Source organism: Gracilinanus agilis, chromosome 4 (assembly GCF_016433145.1).
Source record: "Gracilinanus agilis isolate LMUSP501 chromosome 4, AgileGrace, whole genome shotgun sequence".
NCBI lineage: Eukaryota > Metazoa > Chordata > Mammalia > Didelphimorphia > Didelphidae > Gracilinanus > Gracilinanus agilis.
In genome coordinates, this window is record NC_058133.1 from 441158370 (window position 1) to 441179399 (window position 21030).

Genomic DNA, 21030 nt, shown 5'->3' on the forward strand with positions numbered 1-21030 from the left:
AAGGAAGGAAGGAAGGAAGGAAGGAAGGAAGGAAGGAAGGAAGGAAGGAAGGAAGGAAGGAAGGAAGGAAGGAAGGAAGGAAGGAAGGAAGGAGTTCCCCATCCACCAAATCTTTCAATTAGTTGGTCAACAATCATTTATTAAGCATTTACTATGTGCCAGGCACTATGTTAAGCATTTGGTGATACAAAGAAAGACAAAAACACAGTCCCTGACCTCAAGCAAGGAGCTGCCATTCTAATGCAGTGGTGCACAATGTATAAATAACAACATACATAAAAGATGTATACAGGGTATATGGGAGGTTAATGGGCCTTGGCTGACCACTTGTTGGAGATATCATGGAAGGGATTCCTCTTTAGGGACAAATTAATATCATTTAACCTCTGAAATGTCTTTTCCAAGTCTAAATCCTATGTTTTCCCCTTATTTAACTGGGCAAAAAATATGCCCTTATCTTGTAAATGAGAGAGTGGGTCTCTGTCTTGCATAGAATCTCAAAGGTAGAATTGGTCCTAGTCTTGGCAGCTGGGTTCCTGAGCCTGGTGCTCCTCCTTCCCAGTTGGCTAGGTCCTATTCTATCTTTGCAGACCACCCAAAGATTCACAGCATGCAGAATAAAGCAGAAAACCCTAAAATCTTGTGTTTGGCAAGTCACACTCATGACTCATCCCCTTCTTAGCTCCTTTGAAAGTATTGCCTATTACCTGTAAAGCCTTCGGTGGTTTGGGACCCCTCTACATAAGAGAGGCCATCTCTCCTAGGCAGACTTACATTTAGCAAGTCCTTGCTTTACTGTGGGCATCTGTAGCCTTCAGGATAAGGATTGATTAAGGCCAGATGGTGTTTTGTTTTCCAGTTGTCTCTGGTGTATTATGGTGGCTCTATTATGACTATATCAACGACCTCAGCATCGAACTGGACACTGAAAGGGAAAATATGAAATGTTTACTGGGATTTGCTATTATCTCGACAGTGATCACGGTAAGAAATGCCCTGCATGTCTATCCCCTCCAAAAATAGTCCTGATCCTTAAGGATTATACATTCTAGTGGAGGAAACAACTTATAAATATAACTATGTACATACAAGATATATACAACAAAGATAAAGAAAGTCATTTGAAAGAAGGCATTGGCATTTGGGGAATCGGGAAAACTCTTTTGAGAAGTGGATTTCAAACTGAATCTTGAAGCAAGCCAAGGGAAGTAAGAAGTAAGAGGGCAGAGCATTCCAGACACCAGGCCAGTTGGGACAAAGGCATAGAGGTGAAGGATGAAGGCTTGTGTTCAAGGAATGACAACACCAACTGGATTGTAGTATGGAGGGAAGCAAGCACCCAGTCATAACTGGGAAATCTCAAGAGTTGCCTTTTCGGAAAATAAATAAATAAATAAAGAGACCACAATTAGTTTTCACCTCAGAATGTGCAGGTGAAAGATGATGCCTCTTTGCTTCTCTGATTCCTACCCAGGGATAAAGAAAAATCTTTCAAGAAGAACAGAAAACTTCTTTTTTTATGAAATCCCTCCTGCTCACTCCCAGGGCACCGATTGATGTGAATTTAGCACTCTGCTGTTTTCATTCCTGTCTATGCAGACACAAGGTAGTAGCCGAGAGGGGATGAGGTTACAGCCTCCCGATAATGTGGAAAATGTTTCCTGTTTGGGCAGACTGGCACCTCCCCCTGGCCAATGAACATGCCGCTCTCTAGTCAGCATAACATCTCACGATGCAGTGGGACACACAGACCCCTTTGTTTCCAAACCTGTTGGCCACTGGATGGGTTTAACTTTCAGAGAACTTCCTCTGTGAGCTCTCTAGTTAGAAACAGATGAGTGCCAAGTGCCAAGGCAGCAGAAAGAAGCTTTATTCTACCCTACCCCCCTCTCCCCACCTTCTCAAACCCTGAAAAATGTTACAGTGACTGGTGGGTATTGGGACTGGCTTTACCATGGCTCCCTAGGATCTTTTATCGTGCCAGAAATTTATTTCAACTGATCCACAATCCCTCTGTCTTTTGGCACAAAGGACATTTACCTCAAAAAAAAAGAAAGTGTTATTTCTCGAGATAGGAAGTTGTAGAAAAGGCAAAGGTGAAATTTTCAAAAGCCAGACACCTACTTTGTGGGGCATATCCCTAGCCTCCCCTTAGCCCTTTTAAGAGACTTTATAATCTGACAAAATCTCTAAGGACCACCCAACTCTCAGGGTATGTAATCCATTCTTGATGCAAAAAAAAAAAAAATTGGGCAAGTTGAGATGAAAGAGGATACTACAATAGGAAAGGATGACTCCTCTTTTCTACACACCTAGGGATGACACAATAGTTGCCAAAGGAGAATCACACTGTAGCATTCTTTGTCGTTCACTTAGCCCTTTGCATCTGCAGCTTTGCATTATGGTTTGTCTTTTCATTTGCTTATTCAACATTTATTGAATGTCTACTATATGCAATCTACTAGGCATTGGGGAGAAAAAAAAGATAACTAAGAAATGAAACCTGCCCTCACAAAGATTCCAGACTAATAGGGACAATAAGATTTGTGCACAGATAAATATAATGCCAGTGAGGATGAGCAAATAAAAAAGCATTTATTAACCACTTACAATGTGTGAAACTTTGTGCCTTAGCACTGGGGATACAGAGAGAAAAGTGAGAGTCCCTAACATGAAGGAGATTGCTTTCAAATGGGGAAGTAAACACATATCAGAGGCTATCTGTGCCTAAAATGGATTCAGAATATAAGGAGATGAGATAAGGAAGCAATATAACTAGGTACCCCCACCTGAAATAGATACTGAAATCCTTGAGGGAAGAGAACGTGTCTTGGACTTCTTTATATCTCCCTAATAGCAATAATACCTAATAATACTATTAATATATACCTACATATTTATATTATATACTTAAATATATACCTAATTATAAATTATATAACATTATATACCAAAATAATAAAAATACCTAATAATAATAATAACTCAATTTTATTTAGCACCTTAAGATTTATCATCATTAATAATACTAGTAAACAGGGCAGCTAGGCAACACAGTAAAGAGAGAACCAAACATGAAGTCAGGAGGACATCTGGGTTCAAATTTGGCCTCAGAAACTTACTAGCTATGTGACCCTGGACAAGTCACTTAACTTCAGTTACCCTTACTATTGTTCTGCCTTGGAACTGACACTTAACAACAATCCAAAGACAGAAGATAAGGGTTTTTTAAAAAAAATTCATGGAATAGTAAGAAAAGTAAGAATATGGTTAGGTGAGAGAAGAACTGGAGCAGGTCCATGGCTCAGTGGATAGAGTGCTGGTCCTGGACTCAGGAAATAAAAGAATGAATAGAAATAAAAAATGAGTGCCCTACTCTGAGTAAGTTCATAATAATTCACTCTCTGTGATCTTAACTTACTGCCTCCCTACCTTTCCTTTGGGCACAGAATTTATCAGTTGATGTGAAAAGAGTAAGCAGAACTTTGTCAATAAACATTAAACTCCTACTATGTGCCAGGCACTGTGCTAAGTGCTAGGAATGCAAAAAGAGGCAAAAGACTGCCTGTCCTCAAGGAGCTTCCAATCTAACAGGAGACACAAGCAAATACACACAAATAAGTTTTTGCAGGAAAAATAGGAAATAGTTGGGCAGGGAAGGCACTAGAATTCAGAGGGGCTGGGAAAGGTTTCCTCTAGAAGATGTAATTTTAGGTGGAACTTAAAGAAGGCTAGGGGTCCAGGAGGTGAAGCTGAGGAGGGAAAGCATTCCAGATATGGGGGGCAGCCAGAGAAAATGCCTGAGAATGCCTAAGCAGCAGAATACATACATACATACATACATACATACATATATATATATAGTATGCACATTTAAAGAATGCCTTCTTCATGGTAATTCTGGAGAGACTCAAAACAATGTTAGAGATTAATATGTCATTAAAGACATAGAGGATCTTATTTGTGGAACATCGAGGAGACCCTTGTCACTGGATCAAAATTGTATATGGTGGGAAGGTGTATAAAGACTGGACAGGGGCACATTATGGAGGGCTTTAAATATCAAGAAAAAGAATTAGCTACTCTGAGAATTCAGTAGCTTTTAAGTTTTCTAAAACTTAAAAAAAAAAAAACTATACAATTCTCCAGGAATTCTAAAAAGAATTTGCTAATAGCTTTTTCCTTAACAGGTGGTTCTGCTCATACTGATTTTTGTTCTCAGAGAGAGGATCCAGTTGACAGTAGACCTTTTCCAAGTAACGAGCAAAACCATCAGCAATACCCCCTTCCTGCTGCTCCAGCCACTTTGGACATTTATAATTCTCATTTTCTTCTGGGTGCTGTGGGTTGCTGTCCTGCTGAGTTTGGGAACTGCAGGTGAGTGGCCCGGTATTTTCTTTCCTCTAATTCTCAACCATAAAAAAGGACTCCTTCACCTGGAGGCCATTTCTATGATGAGGTCTCACTCTCTTGGGGCAAGAGGATGTGTCAAGGATGAGCTGATGCAGATGGGGAGAGGAGGATCAGGATTTTGCCATAGAAGAAACTTAGGAAAGTGCTTTCTCCCCCCTTAACGGTTGTTCAATGTTACCTCATTATTGTGCTTTGGTTTTATGAGAAGTGACAATTAAGCTTGTTTTTTAAGTACATATGTTTATGTATATATGTATATGTATTCATGTATATATAGGCAACTATAGAGCACCAGACCTGGAGTCTGGAGGACCTGAGTTCAAATTTGGCCTCAGACACTTCCTAGCTATGTGACTGTGGGCAAGTCACTCAACCCCAGTTGCCTAGCCCTTGCCACGTTTCTGTCTTAGAATAGATTCTAAGAGAGAAGATAAGGGGTTATTTTTTAAGTATATATACCTATATATGCACATATATTAAATTATATTTTCTATTTCTGTATTACATTTCTATATGAAATATATTTAAAGCATATACATAAAAACATATGTACTTATATATAAATATATTTCATATATTAAACATAAATATATAAAAATTTATAAGCTTTCATATAAAATATATAAGCATATATAAAAGCATAAACATATAAAAGCATCTATATTTACATATATACACATACAACTATATACATGCATTCATGTGTATATATGTATGTCTCTCCATAAAACCAAATCAATACATTAGCCATTGACCTGGAACATCTTTAGCAATAAGTAATATAAATATATGCATTATATATGTACATTTAAAGGATGCCTACTTCACGGTAATTCTATAGAGCTTCAAAGAATGTTAGAGATTAATATGATATTAAAGAAGATGATCTACCTGGAAATAATACTATCAAATGTCTTTAGGTTGATTCTTGCCTCAAGTTGGTTAGCCAGCCGATAGGAAATTTATTAGAGGGTAAGAAAGAAGCCAGGATCATAATAATAATAATAATAATAATAATAATAATAATAATAATAATAATAATAATAAACAATTATATAATGCATTAAGGTTTGAAAATCACTTTATCCACATTATCTTTTTTGATCCTTCCAACAAACCTAGATGCTATTATTGTCCTCATTTTATGGGGGACAAAATTGAGGCTAACTGAAGTAACTGGCCAACCTGGGATGACTTATGAAATATATGAGGCAGATTTTGAACTTGGTTCTTTGGGAAAGTCATTTAATCTTTCAGTGACTCAGAGACTCTAAGGCTCTAAGACTGTGCAGAACTAGTAAAGGTACCAACAGATATTGATAGAGGAATTTTCCTTACTTGGAGTTCCCTGTACCAAGAAAACATATACTTGATATCACATTCTCTCATGCCCCCAATTTAAAAAAAACAAAAACAAAAAGTAGGTGTCAGAAGATGAAAAGGTTTATGAATCCCAAAAGGTAAAATCCACTCAGTATATCTGTTCTAAATAGCAGTAGAAAAAATAATAAAATAAACAAACAAATAAATAGCAGTAGAAATTCTCCTTAGTCATTTCGCCAAGAGAAACCCTATATAGAACCCTCTGTTTGGATTGACAAGGACCCAAGATAAAGTTATAGAATCATTGATTCAGAGCTGAAAGAGATTTTAGAGGCCATCGAGTCTAACTCCCTCATTTTTTTGTTATTTTTTTATTCAGCCCTTATTCCACTTCCTACACCATAGAAAGCCACAATAAACAAAATATATAGATTATGTCTTTCATGTTTCCACTTCTCAGTTCCTTCTCTAGAGGTGAACATTCACAAGTGAATCTTCAGATATTAAATCTGTAGCTATATATAATATTCCCTTGGTTCTGCTCATTTCACTCTTCTTTATATCATGTAGTTCTAAGTTTTATCAAAAATTAATCTGTTTATTATTTCTTATGGCCCAGTAGTATTACATCACTTTCACATACTACAATTTGTTTTGCTATTCCCCAAATGATGGACATCCCCTCAATTTCTAGTTCTTTGCTGCCACAAAGAGAGCTGCATTAAATATGTTGAAACACATAGGTTCTTTTCCTTTTTCTCTGATCTCTTTGGAAAATAGACCCAGAAATAATATTGCTGAGTCTAAGGACATACACAGTTTTATAGCTTTCTGGGTATAATTCCAAATTGCTCTCCTGAATGGTTGTATCAGTTCACAGTTCTAGAAGCAATGTATTAGTGTCTCCACTTTTCCACATCCCCTCCAACATTTGTCATTTTTCCCTTTTGTCATTTAGTCAAGCTAATAGATGTAAGATGACAGCTCAGAATTGTTTTTATTTGCATTTCCCTAATCAGTAGTAATTTTGAGCATTTTTCCAGTTTTATTTTATTACAAAGGTATTTCATTTTTACCAATTACATGTAATAACATATTTCCACATCAATTTTCCAAAGTTATATGATCCAAATTGGCTTTTTCCCTCCCTCTTCATGGAGCTGGCAAGCATTTTGATCTGGGTTATGCATAAATTGTCATGCAAAACATATTTCCATGTTGTTCATTTTTGTATGAGAATAATCATATAAAACCAAAAACCCCCAATAAAAACATGAATAAACTAAAGTGGAAAATCATATTCTTTGATCTGCATTCCAACTCCAACAGTTCTTTCTCTGGAGGTGGATAGCATTCTTTGTCATAAGTCCTAGATCATTGTATTGCTGAAAGTAACTAAGTCTATCACAGATGATCATTCCATGATATGTACAATGTTTTCCTGGTTCTGCTTATTTCATTCTGCACCAGTTCATGTAGATCTTTCCAGCTCTTTCTGAAATCATCCTGTTCATCATTTCTTATAGCACAATAGTATTCCATCACCATCATATACCACAATCTGTTTGGCCATTACCCAATTAATGGCCATCCCTTTAGATCATTTTTTTTCATGTACCTATATACGGCCTTGATTTCTTCATTCAAAAAATATCTGTTCATATCTTTTACCTATTTATCAATTTGGGATGTCCCTTATTTTCATAAATTTGACAAAATTGTCTATATAGTTTTTATATGAGACCCTCTATCTGAGAGACTGAAATTTTTTCCCCAATTTTCTGCTTTCTTTTTAATCTTGGAAACATTTGTTTTATTTGTACACACCTCCATTTCTAAAATATTTATTTATGTAGCATTGAAATACTCAGTTAATGCTCTCCTTCCTTCCCCTCTCTCATTAGAGAAGGTATCATTTGACAAAAAGATAACATGTATATATAAAACTATGTTTTATTTCTATTTATCAGTTCTTTCTCTGGAGGTAGAAATACACAAGTCATTCTTCAAAGAATATTTCAGTTGCTATAAAAAACATTCTCTTAGTTCTGTTTGATTCACTCTTGATAATTTCATGTAGATATTTCCATTTTAAAAAAATAAACCAGCTCATCATTCCTTACTACAGAGTTGTATTCCATCAAAATCATATGCCACAACTTGTTTAGCCATTCCCAAACTGATGGGGATCCCCTCAATTTCCTTCTTTGCCACCAAAAAGAATGCTGCTATTAATATTTTAGAACAGAGAGGTTCTTTTCCTTTTTCCTCGATCTCCTTAGGAAATAAATAATAGTGGTATTGCCAGGTCAAAGAGTGATACCCTTCATTTTTTACAGATGAGGAAACTAAGTTAAGTGACTTAAGTCTTCCAGGCTCTGCCTTAAACTGAGAGGACCTGGCGTCTTCAGTCTGTGAATAAAACAATAGCAGATGGGGCACCAGCTAGGCTAATGACTCTCTTGTATGTTTTAAACAAATCCATTTCCTCTCCTTGTTGACTTTGACTTAGATACATCAAGAAGAAAGCTGAGGTACTGCGTAGTCCTATTGTGGTGACCATGTTGTCTGAAGTTGATTCTAATAGAAAGCAAAGCTGATGTGGGTGTAGGAGAATAAATAGGTTCTTTGGTCCTGTTAGCAGAGCTGAAGATAGACTGCCTGCCATTAGGGGTGAATGAGGACAAGCTAGGGGCATCTCAGATGGGTGATGAGCCTTCCTTTAGCCATCCCCTCTCTTTGTTGCTCCCTCTTGACAATGACCATCCATGGTGCAACTCCTCTCATTGCCAGGATCTCCAGCTTTGGACCTTAACCATTTTCTTTTCTCTGGAGCCTGTTTGAGTTTTGTATTTTGGACATTAGATAGACTTTTACTCACTGTCTGAAAATATTTATTTTCACAGAATCTGCTAATGTATTCAATCAAAATGCATTTATGAAGTGCCTCTGAGGTATCGGGCACTGTTCTAGGTTCTAGGCATCCTAATAAAAAATATATATCGGGGGCAGCTGGGTAGCTCAGTGGAGTGAGAGTCAGGCCTAGAGACAGGAGGTCCTAGGTTCAAACCCGGCCTCAGCCACTTCCCAGCTGTGTGACCCTGGGCAAGTCACTTGACCCCCATTGCCCACCCTTACCAATCTTCCACCTATGAGACAATACACCGAAGTACAAGGGTTTAAAAAAAAATACATATATCTATATATCTATATATATATATCAACCCCTACTTTCAAAAAGTTTACAGTCTATTGATTCTAAAATGGAAGGTAAGAGTTTAAAAAAGGTTCTGGGTGTCAGTCAATTATGCCATAGATTCATAGATTTGGAGTTGGAAGGGACATGAAAGAGACAGACAGACAGAAACAGAGACAGAGAGATATTAGACATGTGATTTCATTAGCATAGGGAACTTCAGGGAGAAGAAAATTTCTACACCAGTGCAGGCTCCAATTTTTATTCTTTTAGAGTTGCCTAAAGCACTAAAATATTAAATGACTTGTCCAGGATATGATGAGTTAGATGTAAAACTTAATATGTCTTCCTGGTGGTAATGATGATGATGATGATGATGATGATGATGATGATGATGATGATAAGCAATAGTAATAATAATAATAAACAATTTATATTGTACTTCAATGTTTGCAAAGAGCTTTACAAATATTATCTCATTTTATAATAAATGCACCCTCTCAAAAAAAAAGTGAGGTAATTAAATCCAAAGTAGTTGGGAAGGGAAAACATTAGCAATTGAAAGGAACAGAAGAGGCTTCATGTAGAAGGCAATACTTGAGCAAAGTCTTGAAGAAAGAGGATTCTAAAGGGTGAAACTAGAAATGCATTTCAAGCATGGGGTATGGCCAGTGCAAAGGCATGATGGGAGATGGAGTTTCATATAGGATGAACAGAGAGAAAATCAGTTTTGCTGGCCCATGGAATATATGAGAGGGAATTAATGTATCTGTTGTTGCTCAGTTGTTTCAGTCATGTCCTTCTCTTAGTGACCCCATTTGGAGTTTTCTTGGCAAAGACACTGGAGTAATTTTGCTCCAGTTCATTTTACAGACAAAGAAAACCGAGGCAAAGAGAATTAAGTGTCTTGTCTGGGGTCACACAGCTAGGAAGTGTCAGAGACCAGATTTGAACTCAGGAAGATGAGGCTTCCTGACTTTAGGCCTGGCATTCTATCCACTGTGTCACCTAGTATATGAGGTCTAAAATGAGACTCTAGGTCAAAATATAGAAAAATATATATTATGGGTTCAAGGGATATTTTCCAAAATTGCCAATGCATTTAAAATAGCTGAGCCAAAATAACCCAGAGATGTTCCTGAGGAAGTACAAGCATTCCTTTCATATCAAAATAAAATTTCCAGATAATCCTTGAACTTAAAGACACAATTATTGCTTCTGAGAGTCACTAGAGAGCCCCTGTAGCATTAGATCAGGTCTTCGTCCATTCTGTATGTCAGGGGCAGCTAGGTGGCTCCATGGATTAAGAGCCAGGCCTGGAGATAAGGTCCTGGGTTCAAATCTGGCCTCAGACACTTCCTAGCTGGGTGACCCTAGACAAGTCACTTAACCCCCACTGCCTAGCCCTTACTATCCTACCTTAGAACCAATATGTAGTATTGATTTTAATAAAGAAAGTAAGAATTTTTGTTAAAAAAAAGTCTGGGTGTCAGTCAATTATGTCATAGGATTTGGAGTTGGGAGGAATACTCTAGAGGCCATCTAGTCCAATCATTTATTCTGTACATGAGAACATTGGGCAACCAAAGAGACGAAGTGGTTTAGCTATGGCCATGAACATAATAAATTAGTACTGAGCCAAGATTCATAAAATCACAGAATCTCAGAGTTAGGGAACCATCTGGTCCATCTCATCCTCAAACACAAATCTTTTCTACAGCCTCAAAGACCAGTGGACATTCAGCTTTTACCCAAAGATCTCTGGCTCGTCATTACCTCCAGAATGAGCTCCTTCACCTTTTGGATAGCACTAATTGTGTAGTTTTCCCTTAGATCAGTGGTTCCCAAACTTTCTTGGCCTACCGCCCCCTTTCCAGAAAAAATCTTACTTAGCACCCCTGGAAATTACAAAACTATTTATTGAACTCAGAATAGAATGTAATACAAAAAAAGTATTGGCCATCACCGCCTCCCCTGAATCTCTGCAGCACCCACCAGGGGGCAGTAGTGTCCACTTTGGGAATCACTGCCTTAGATCAAGCCAAAATCTGCCTCTCTGTGTGGCCCACTTATAACAATAGCTTACCCCTCTGGGTTTGAGTCTTCCTCCATGAGTCAGCTTTTCAAATAATATAACTGAATATTTTAAAATAAAATATCTGAAGAAAGCTCTTATGTCTCCCCCAAGTCTCCTCTTCTCCTCCCTGACCACCCTTTGTCTCTGTGATTGGAGTATGGAGCCATGATCTCCAGACTTCCATGTAAGGAGAGGGAAATCTCCTTTCTTTCTACTTGGCTGCATCCCTTTGGGCCTTCTCTAAATGATTTCTCCACCATGCTCCTGAATTAAATACACACCCTCATCCATTTCAGCTTTCTTTTGAATTTTGTCTTCCCCCATTAGACTGTAAATTCCTTAAGGGCACAAGACCAACTTTCTTTATTTGTATTGGTGCCCCCCAGTGCCTAGTACAGTGCTTGGCACATAGTAGGCACTTAACAAATGTCTGTTGACTGTCAAAACCAGGCTAAACATACTCACTTCCTTCCCTCATCATCTTGATTTTCCTCCTTTTGATGTGGATGGTCTTTAGCTTATCAACATTCAGGCTAAAATTTGGTACCCAAAGCTGAGCCAAAATTCCAGCTACACTGCCTGGGTTCTTATTTTATCTTTTCATGTGAATTTCCAGTCTTCCCAACTGGAGTATGGGCTTATTGACTCCTGGGATTGTGCCTTCTAATTCTAGTGTCAAGCTCAGTGTCTTATAACCATGATAATATCTATCCCAAAGGACTGCATTGATGAAGAAAACACTGTCACTTCTCTGGGATTTATCTGACCAGAGCTAGTAAGAAGTAATTTTGACACAGTAATTTCTGTGTCATTCGCCATGTCATTAGCACATGGTAAGGCTCAGTGAGGGTTTATTAATGATGCTATTAAATGAAAATCCCAAACCTTAGCAAGCCCGACCCAATTCCTAGTTAACATAGCCAGTAGAGCACTTGACTTGGAGTCAGAAAGACCTGAGTTTGAATCTTACCTCTGACACTTATTAGATGTGTAACCTTAGGCAAGTCACTTAACTTTTCTGTTCTTTGGTTTCCTCATCTCTAAAAGAGGTTGCTGGACTCAGTAGCCTCTAAGGTCCATTCCTATCCTAAATATATGATCCTACAAACATAGTAAAAATAAATAAGAGGTAATAAATAATGGCTTTCTTTTGAACCATGGTTTGAAGAGAATAGCTCCTGAGTGTTATGTGGCCCTTTAACTAAAGTAAATTAATCTTTGCATACTTGTGTACTAACTTGGCCCCATAAAGCACTAGCTGTGGAGGCTGTAGAAGTCAGACTTAGAGAGGAGAAGTGGGGAACATGCATTTAAGTGTCCAAGCACTCTCAGATATTCTCTCATTTGATTCTTAGAGGGCTGTCACACCCCCAAATATATTCCCTCTGTTGACATCAGGACACTCCACTTGCATCTTCTCTCTTTGGCCATCACCCCCATTCAGGAGCCCTATCCTCTCCAGATGCCATATGGCTCTCCTCTCCATCAATGAAGATCAGTCTCAGTTGTATAAGGAGGAGGTTAGGTGGTTCAGTGGAGAGAGGGCTGGAATTGAGATCAGAAAGACCTGAGTTCTGATCCAACCTCAGGCACTTACTAGCTGTGTGACCCTAGGAAAATCACTTACCTTCAGTTTGTCTTTTTATACTAGAAGAGGAAATGGCAACCTACTCTAGTATCTTTGCCAAGAAAATCCCAGAGACAATATGGTCCACAGATCGGACACAACTGAGTCGACTGAACGACAACAGCAACATCCACTTACCTGAAAGTCTTAGAAAGTTGCCTGGGCTACTGAGAAGTTAGGTGAATTAACCAAAATCACACAGACAGTGTGAGTCAGAGGCAAGACTTGAACTCAGGTCTTCCCAGCTCTAAGGATTTCTCTCTCTCCTTGCCTTACATGACTAACAATTAGCTAGTCTAGAAAAGATCATAGATCTGGAATGAGGAGAACAATTTACATGGTGACCACAACCACATTAAAGGCATCAACACAGAGATTTCAAGAACACTAGTCATCAGTTCACTGATGGATGGTGATGACAGAAGACCAATGGTATTCCTCTTCCCTCTTGGCAGAAAGGTGGTATACTTTGGGTTATGGCATAAGGCATACATTTTTAGACATGTCTAATGGGTTGTGTGCCCACAAAGAATTAATGGTGTACCCTCAGCCTCTTGGCAGAAAGGCAGTGGACTCTAGGAGCAGCATAAGACATATATTTTGGAGCAGTTTAGTCAGTTTAATCAGACAACAAACATTTAAGTGCTTACTGTGTACCAGAAACTATATTAAGCTAGGCAAATACAAAAAAAGACAAGGGCATAGTCCCTATTTTTGAGTAGCTCACCTTTTAATCAAGAGGTTGCCATGCAAAAACTTGTACATTTGTTGTTGTTCAGTCACTTTCAATTGTGTCCGGTTCTCTATGACCCTATTTGGGGTTTTCTTGGCAAAGAGACAGGAGTGGTTTTCCATTTCCTTCTCCTGTTCATTTTACAGATGAGGAAGTGAGGCAAACAGGGCTAAGTGACTTGGCCAGAATGTCCAAGGCTAGATTTGAACCCATGAAGATGACGCTTCTGGATTCCAAGCCCAGTGTCCTATCCATTGTGCCATCTAGCTGCCCAACTTCTGGGATACTTTATTCTGAGGCCTCACTATAGCTTGAAGTTGACTCAGTGTCTTCAAGACAAGGCCAAAAAAATCCAAACTGTAGCAAATTCTACCAATCAGAAAAAGCTTGGTGGATAGTCCCAGCAACAGTCTGAGAGTGGCAAGATGGGACATAGAGGGACATCTCAGATGCCTTTTGGACAAAGTCCCAAAGCCTCTACTTTGAGAGACCAGAGGAAAAGCAAGAGGAAGAGGCCTGACCCATGGGCAGGACCCTTCATAGGTAAACAGGTTCCTCAAGAAATATGCACCTCTCGTTACATAACAGGGCATTCTTTTTTTGTTTTTATATTCATTTTTTATTATTGTAAAGATATTTTATCAATTACATGTAATAAATTTCCTCATAAGTTTTCCAAAGTTAAATGATTTAAATTGTCTCCCTCCCTCCTTTTCTCCTCCCTCCTGGAGTGGGCAAGCAATTTGATCTGGGTTATACATGTATTATCATACAAAACATATTTCTATGTTGTTCATTTTTGTAAGAAAATACTCATATAAAACCAAAACTCCAAAATATAAACACAAATAAACAAAGTAGAAAATCATATGTTTTGATCTGCAACCTTTTCCCACAGTTCTTTCTCTGGAGATGGATAGCCTTCTTTATTATAAATGTCCTGGATCATTGTATTGCTGAAAGTAGCTAAGGCTATCACAGTTGATCATTCCACAATATTGCTTTTACTGTGTACAGTATTCTCCTGGTTCTGCCTATTTACTCTGCATCAATTCATGAAGATTTTTCTTGTTCTTTCTGAAATCATCCTGTTCATCATTCCTTATAGCACAATAGTATTCTATGACCATCATATACCAAATTTGTTCAGTCATTCCCCAGCTGATGAACATCTCCTTGATTTCTAATTCTTTGCCATCACAAAAAGAGCTGCTATACCACGCTCTTTGTGGTGGCAAAAAAATTGGAAAATGAGAGGATGCCCTTCGCCTGGGGAATGGCTAAACAAATTGTGGTATCTGTTGGTGATGGAATACTATTGTGCTGAAAGGAATAATGAACTGGAGGAATTCCATGTGAACTGGAACGACCTCCAGGAATTGATGCAGAGTGAAAGGAGCAGAACCAGGAGAACATTGTACATAAAGACTGATACACTGTGGCACAATTGAATATAATATACTTCTCTACTAGCAGCAATGCAATGATCCAGGACAGTTCTGAGGAACTTATGAGAAATAACGCTATCCACATCCAGAGAAAGAACTGTGGGAGTAGAAACACAGAAGAAAAACAAATGCTTGATCACATGGTTTGATGGGGATATGATTGGGGATGTAGACTCTAAGCAATCACCCTAGTGCAAATATTAATAATATGGAAATAGATCTTGATCGATGACACATGTAAAATCCAGTGGAATTGCTTGTCGGCTACGGGAGTGGGGTGAGAGGAGGGGAGGGAAAAATATTTTAAAAAGAGCTGCTATGATATTCTTGTACAAGTAGGTCCTTTCCCCTTATTTTTTAATCCCTTTGGGATACAGACCCAGTAGTGGTATTTCTGAATCAAAGGATATGCATTGTTTTATAGAACAGGGCATCCTTTAAAAAATGCTGCAGTAACAGGCAGAATGTCAGCTCTTTGCACATTTGGTGTAAACACTCAAGGGGATTTGGGTACTGGAAAACACCAGCAAGATGTGGAAATGTTGAGTTTCACATCCTCGGCAAATAATATTGCAGTGTTGATCTTCTCCCCTTCTGTAGTCTAGGGTTGTTGGAAGCTCATGAAAAGCAACTAAAATGGGAGGTAAATATTTGCAACTTTTGAACTGTTTCAGTTGGTGGAAAGAATTTATATTTGACATGCATAAAAACCTAAAAGGTAAAATATGATAGGCATGAAGGTAGGTTGGGTGTTTGTTTCTTGAATAGATGGGTTCATTGGGAATGGGATGTTATCAACCCACGAAGCAGCTAGTAAAATTCCTTGAGGATTAAAGCATAGGTATGCCCAAGTCCTTCTGGGACAGATTAATCAATGGATGCCTCTGTGCTCCCAGGCACTCAGTAATAATGCTTACTCACTGACCGAAATGGAAAAATCAGGCCAGAAGTTGCAGTAACCCCAGGAATCCAGCAGATGCTGTTGTTGTATTGAAAGGGATGAACCCAGCTGTGTTCAACTTCTGACTCCCTGCTGCTGCCCACGTCACCAGTCTTTGGCAGCCTTGCCCTGGCCAAATGGAGGACTGGGCGACTTCTGAAGGTCTTTTTCCATCTCTGGGGTGACTCAGAGGGATGAGCACGGCTATCGTCCCGAGCAGGAGAAGTTATAAGGCCTGTACGTAGGGTACCCAGAATATGAAGAGTTGAAATGTGAAAAAGAAAGGAGAACCTAGAACCTGTTTGCCTAATGATAACAGTCTTGTAAATGGGAACTGCTCCAAAAATCAGCTGGACTCAGATTTAACAAAATGACCAGCATTGATCTCAGAGGACAGATAAATGAACCATAATTCTCTCCTTTCAGGAAGAGAGCTTGTAGGGGGGAAATATCGTGCACCTTTGTGGTTTTGCTTCATTTTATCCTCTGTTAAAAGGGATGCTTTTATTATCCCTTTCATTAAAGGGGATAGTGGAATATAGTATCAGAAAATGACTGTAAATAAAGGGGGGAAAGGCGAAGGATTCTAGATTAAAAGAGAGAGGAGGACTTTGAAATCATCCAGTCCAACCTTATTTCCTATATTAAGAGATTATCAAATTCAAAATTCCTATTTTATGGATGAGAAGAGTAAAGTCCAGAGTGATTAAATAATCTGCCCAGGGTTGTCACAGAGGCAGCAGAAGATCCAGGAACAAAACAAAGGTTTTCTGTCTCTCCATTCAGTGTTTTTCTATTATAATCTCCCCCTCCCACTTTCTGGGAGTCCATCTGATCTTGTCTGAACCTCTCCAGAGTTCTGGCCCCATCTTGAGCTTTTTCTATAAAGTAGCTGACCTAACTTGGCCAGCAAAGGGTTCTTGATTACACAAACAAACCCTGGGGTATAGGAGAGGGCAGTCTTGTCACAGACACAAATATACACCCACCCACCAGCTCTTGGCAGTCTCAGACATTAATTTCCAGGCTTTCACAGTAAAGCCAGGACGCCTGATTTTTGGTTATTTTGTTGTTATTGTTCTGTAGCTTGAAGAGTAATTCTCTCCACACATACCTACCCCGACCCCCCCCCCCCCACACACACACACACACACCCCTCTGAGGGAAGAGAAAGGCCAGCCAGAGGCTATAAGCATCCACTCCCAGATCACCATAAAAGTCAACCAAAGAAAGGAAAAGTCAAATGCCTGGGAGAGAGCCTTGTGCTGAGGTTCACATGCAAGGGCGGACAGACAACAGATGAGATGTGGTGGAAGCAGACTGATTTGGAGTCAGGATTATTGTTTAGTTGTACCTGATTCTTTGTGGCCCCATTTAGGGTTTTCTTGGCAAAGAAACCAATCAGAATGGTTCTCCATTTTCTTCTCCAGCTCATTTTGCAGATGAGGGAAGCTGAGGCAGACAGGGTCAAGAGACTTGCCCAGGCTCAACAACTCATAAGTGTCTGAGGTGGATTTGAATTCAGGTCTTATTGACTCCCAGTCCAGAGCTCTATCCTTTGAGCTACCTAGTTGTCAGGATAAATGCTGGTTCAAATCTTGTCTTGGAAACTTACAAGGCTAATCCCTTAGCTTCTGGGAAATTCAGTCTCCTCATCTAGAAAATGATTATTAGTTATATAAAGATTACATTGTAATTATAAAATATATTATAAAAATTAATATTACCTATAAAAAGATTGATTAGCTTAGGCATAGTCCCTGGGGTCCCTGCCTCAAATAAATCTGAGTAAACTAACCGGGGGGTCCCGGGGGAGCAGTGCCCTCCTCTGTAAGCCGGCCTCAAAAGTCCTTTCCAGCTCTAGGTCTAAGCAAATAGGCACCTCCTAGCACTTTGAAAACCTTAAAGCTACTGATAAATGTCAGCTCTTGTTATTACTACTCAGATCTATTTCTTCCTGAACCACTGAAAGCCCTGAAGCCCAAGGAGACCTTCAACTTACTGCTTCTAAAATTGGGTTTGCTGTCCCAAAACAGCCTGAGCATGGGTCATTCTACATGGACACACCAGTGAGTACAGCCAAAAGATAGAAGAGAGAGATAAAATCTTCTTTTTTTTTATTCAGAGCTTCCTTAACGTCTGAGGAAATCAACATTTATGTTATGTGGCAACTAGTCTACTCCCCAACCTCTTGTTATTTTAAGCTGATTCCTGGGGAAAAAAAAAAAAAAAACATGTGATATGTTTCAGGGACGTTTGCACTTAAAGTAGAGAGAGAAACTTGGAGGGTGAAACTCAGAGGGATGGCTGGGAATGGTGCTGGATTCAAAGCCCACCTTTCTGGAGCATGGCCCTCCCAGGAGGGCCCATTTATCGGTGCCTTGGATTCATGCCCAGGGTGCCAGCCAGCTGGGGCAGAAGAAGGGTAGGGTCAGAGATGGGAGGCTTTTTGTCAGCTGCTTCAGCTGTAACATTGCATAGAATGTCAGGTCTGTTCGCAAGAGCCCAGGAAACAAGGAATTCCGGCCATCCCAAGGCCAGGAAAATTATTTTGCAGAACAGCATAATTCTCTTCCCCTGCTTCCTGTCCAAAGAAACACTGTTGGGAACTTTGGGGAAGCACTAAATTATATAAGGCTGAGTTGTGGCCATTGTAGAAAACAAGAAAATATCTTTTAACTGTTGTTTCCCATTAGCCTGAGCTCCCTGAAAGCAGGGACTAAGGTACTTTTTTTTTTTCACCTTTCTGTATATCCCTAGCACTTAGGACAGCAGCTAACATAGTAGGTGCTCGATAAATGCTCATTGACCAATGATTCGATTGCCCACCTCTCATATATTTGTGTGTATGTATAAATTATGAAAATATATTAAATTATATAATATATAATTATTTTATAATACATAAAATCTATAAAATTATTAATATATTAATATATGAAGTAATTGATCTTAGTAAGGGCTCTTAAATTATTTTGTGCCATGAACTCCTTCTCAGACCATTTTGTTTCCTCTTTCAAAAGCCTTACCATCCATCTTAGAATCCATATTAAAGGGGGTAGCTAGGTGGTTCAGTGGATGGAGAGCCAGGGAGATGGGAGGTCCTGGGTTCAAATGTGACCTCAGACACTTCCTAACTGTGTGATCCTAGCCATGTCACTTAACCTCAGTTGCCTTGCTTTCACCACTCTTCTACCTTGGAACCAAAACTTAGTATTGATTCTAGGACAGAAGGAAAGGGTAAAATAATCATAATAATACTTGATGAATAAATGGTCACTTTAATCTCAATTGTCTAGCCTTTACCACTCTTCCATTTTGGAACCAATAGTTAGGATCAATTCTTTTCTTTTTTTTAACCCTTATCTTCAGTCTTAGAATCAATAGTATGTATTGGTTTTAAGGCAGAAGGGCAGTAAAGTGACTTGCCCAAGGTTACAAAGCTAGGACAGATTTGAATCCAGGACGTCCTGTCTCCAGACCTGGTTTTCTATCTACCGAGTCACCTCGCTGCCCCCAGACTGTTTTTAGATGCATAAAATAAGATACATGAGATTACCAAAGAAATAAGTGCGAAATACAGAACCCCTTTGTGGAGATGGGGATGGTCCACAGTTGCTACACATTACATGTTTATCAGTTTTTTCAATGTAGCCATCAGTCTGGCTGATTTGTTTTTTCTCTAAAAATATTGACATACGGGTATGGGAGGGGGTTGGAGGAGGGAAGGGAAAGAACATAAATCTTGTAACCATGGGAAAATATTCTAAATTAATTAATTAAGTGAAATTTTCAAAAAATGCAAATAATTTAGTTTAATTAAAAAAATAAAAATAAAAATATTGACATATCAGAGAGGGATACTGGGGATTACTATGTTGTAAAAAAACAGTAGATAATAATAAAAACAAATAATAATAAATTGTTATAATATATCATCATAATAAATAAAAATAAAAACAGATAATAAATTTTTTTAAAGAGCAATAACAAAAACTTATGTTTTTAAAAGAAACTATTATCAAAATATTAGAAAAAACAAACACACAGACCCCAGGTGAGATCTTGTCAAGATCTACTCAGGCCTCCTTGGGTTGCAATCTGCCTTGACAAAAGGAGTTTCTACATTGGGATTTTCCTATCCTGATATAATCACAGATCACTTATGCAAAGCAATGTAGATTCAAAGACGAAACAGTCTCTGCTTTTAAGAAACTTACTCTCTCCTTGAAGACTTAGCTGCTTGCTAAAAAATTGTCCCTGAAGAATAAACAGAGGGGGCAAACCTAGAGACAGGAGGTCCTGGGTTCAAATTTGACCTCAGATACTTCCTGGGTCACTTAAGCCCACTTGCCTAGCCCTTGCCACTCTTCTGTCTTAGAGTTAGGGTTGAAAAAAAAAAAAAAAGAAAGAAAAAGCAGAACATGAATAAGACTTATTGTCCTCTAGCGCCATTTTCTCAATAGCCAACCTATAGGACAAGATAGGCTAAAGCATCATTTCTTTGACCCTACAGGTACTGCACAAGTGATGACAGGAGGACGTGTGGAATATCAGCTTCTTTCTGGCATTCGATATATGTGGTGGTACCATTTAATTGGGCTTATCTGGACTAGTGAATTTATCCTGGCCTGCCAACAAATGACCATCGCTGGGGCAGTGGTCACCTGCTATTTCAACCGGTAGGTACAAGTTCTCTTCTCTTCTCCTATTAGAGAGGGCATCTGTACATCTCAAGATAAGAATCTCAGAAGAAAATATTTTAGGACTGTGGGGTGGAACCAGGTTCAGTAGCTCATAATTAACTGGTGCATAATCCTTTAAAGTTTATGACCATCCTAGAAGGGTATTATTGTCCCCAGTTAACAGAGGTGGAAGTCAAGGCTCAGAAACTGGTCCAAAGTCATCCAGTCCAATAATCCAGTAAACACTGATTCAGCAGCTACTGTGATTAGCCTTTTTCAACAGTGCCTGGCATATACTAGGTGCTTAATAAATGCTTGTTTATTGACTAAATAAGATATATGCTTTCAGATACTTCTCAAGCTCTTTCTGTACAAGTGACATGTCAAATGAAAAATAATTTTCTCTTTTTTGGTTTCTTTTCTACTTTCTTGTCTTAAAATATACAAGGAATGATCATCGTCTTCATGATAGTTTTTGACTCACCGAAAACCATTTTTGGAGCAATTTTTCACTTCTATATTCCACAACAAGCTTTTATTAAGCCCCTACCTTGTTAACTGCTTGGGATTATATCTCAAGATGATTAA

General features: G+C 38.7%; 1 protein-coding gene across 4 annotated transcripts in view; it reads left to right on the plus strand.

The window, feature by feature from the left end:
* Positions 1 to 21030, plus strand: part of SLC44A3 (solute carrier family 44 member 3) — a 105327-nt gene that overhangs the window by 31273 nt on the left and 53024 nt on the right. For all 4 annotated transcript variants that reach the window (XM_044672078.1, XM_044672079.1, XM_044672080.1 and 1 more), the window contains exons 6-8: positions 860 to 984; positions 4191 to 4377; positions 20274 to 20439. In XM_044672078.1, the coding sequence (XP_044528013.1) occupies positions 860 to 984; positions 4191 to 4377; positions 20274 to 20439 (478 nt within the window). The remainder of the gene's footprint in view (positions 1 to 859; positions 985 to 4190; positions 4378 to 20273; positions 20440 to 21030) is intronic.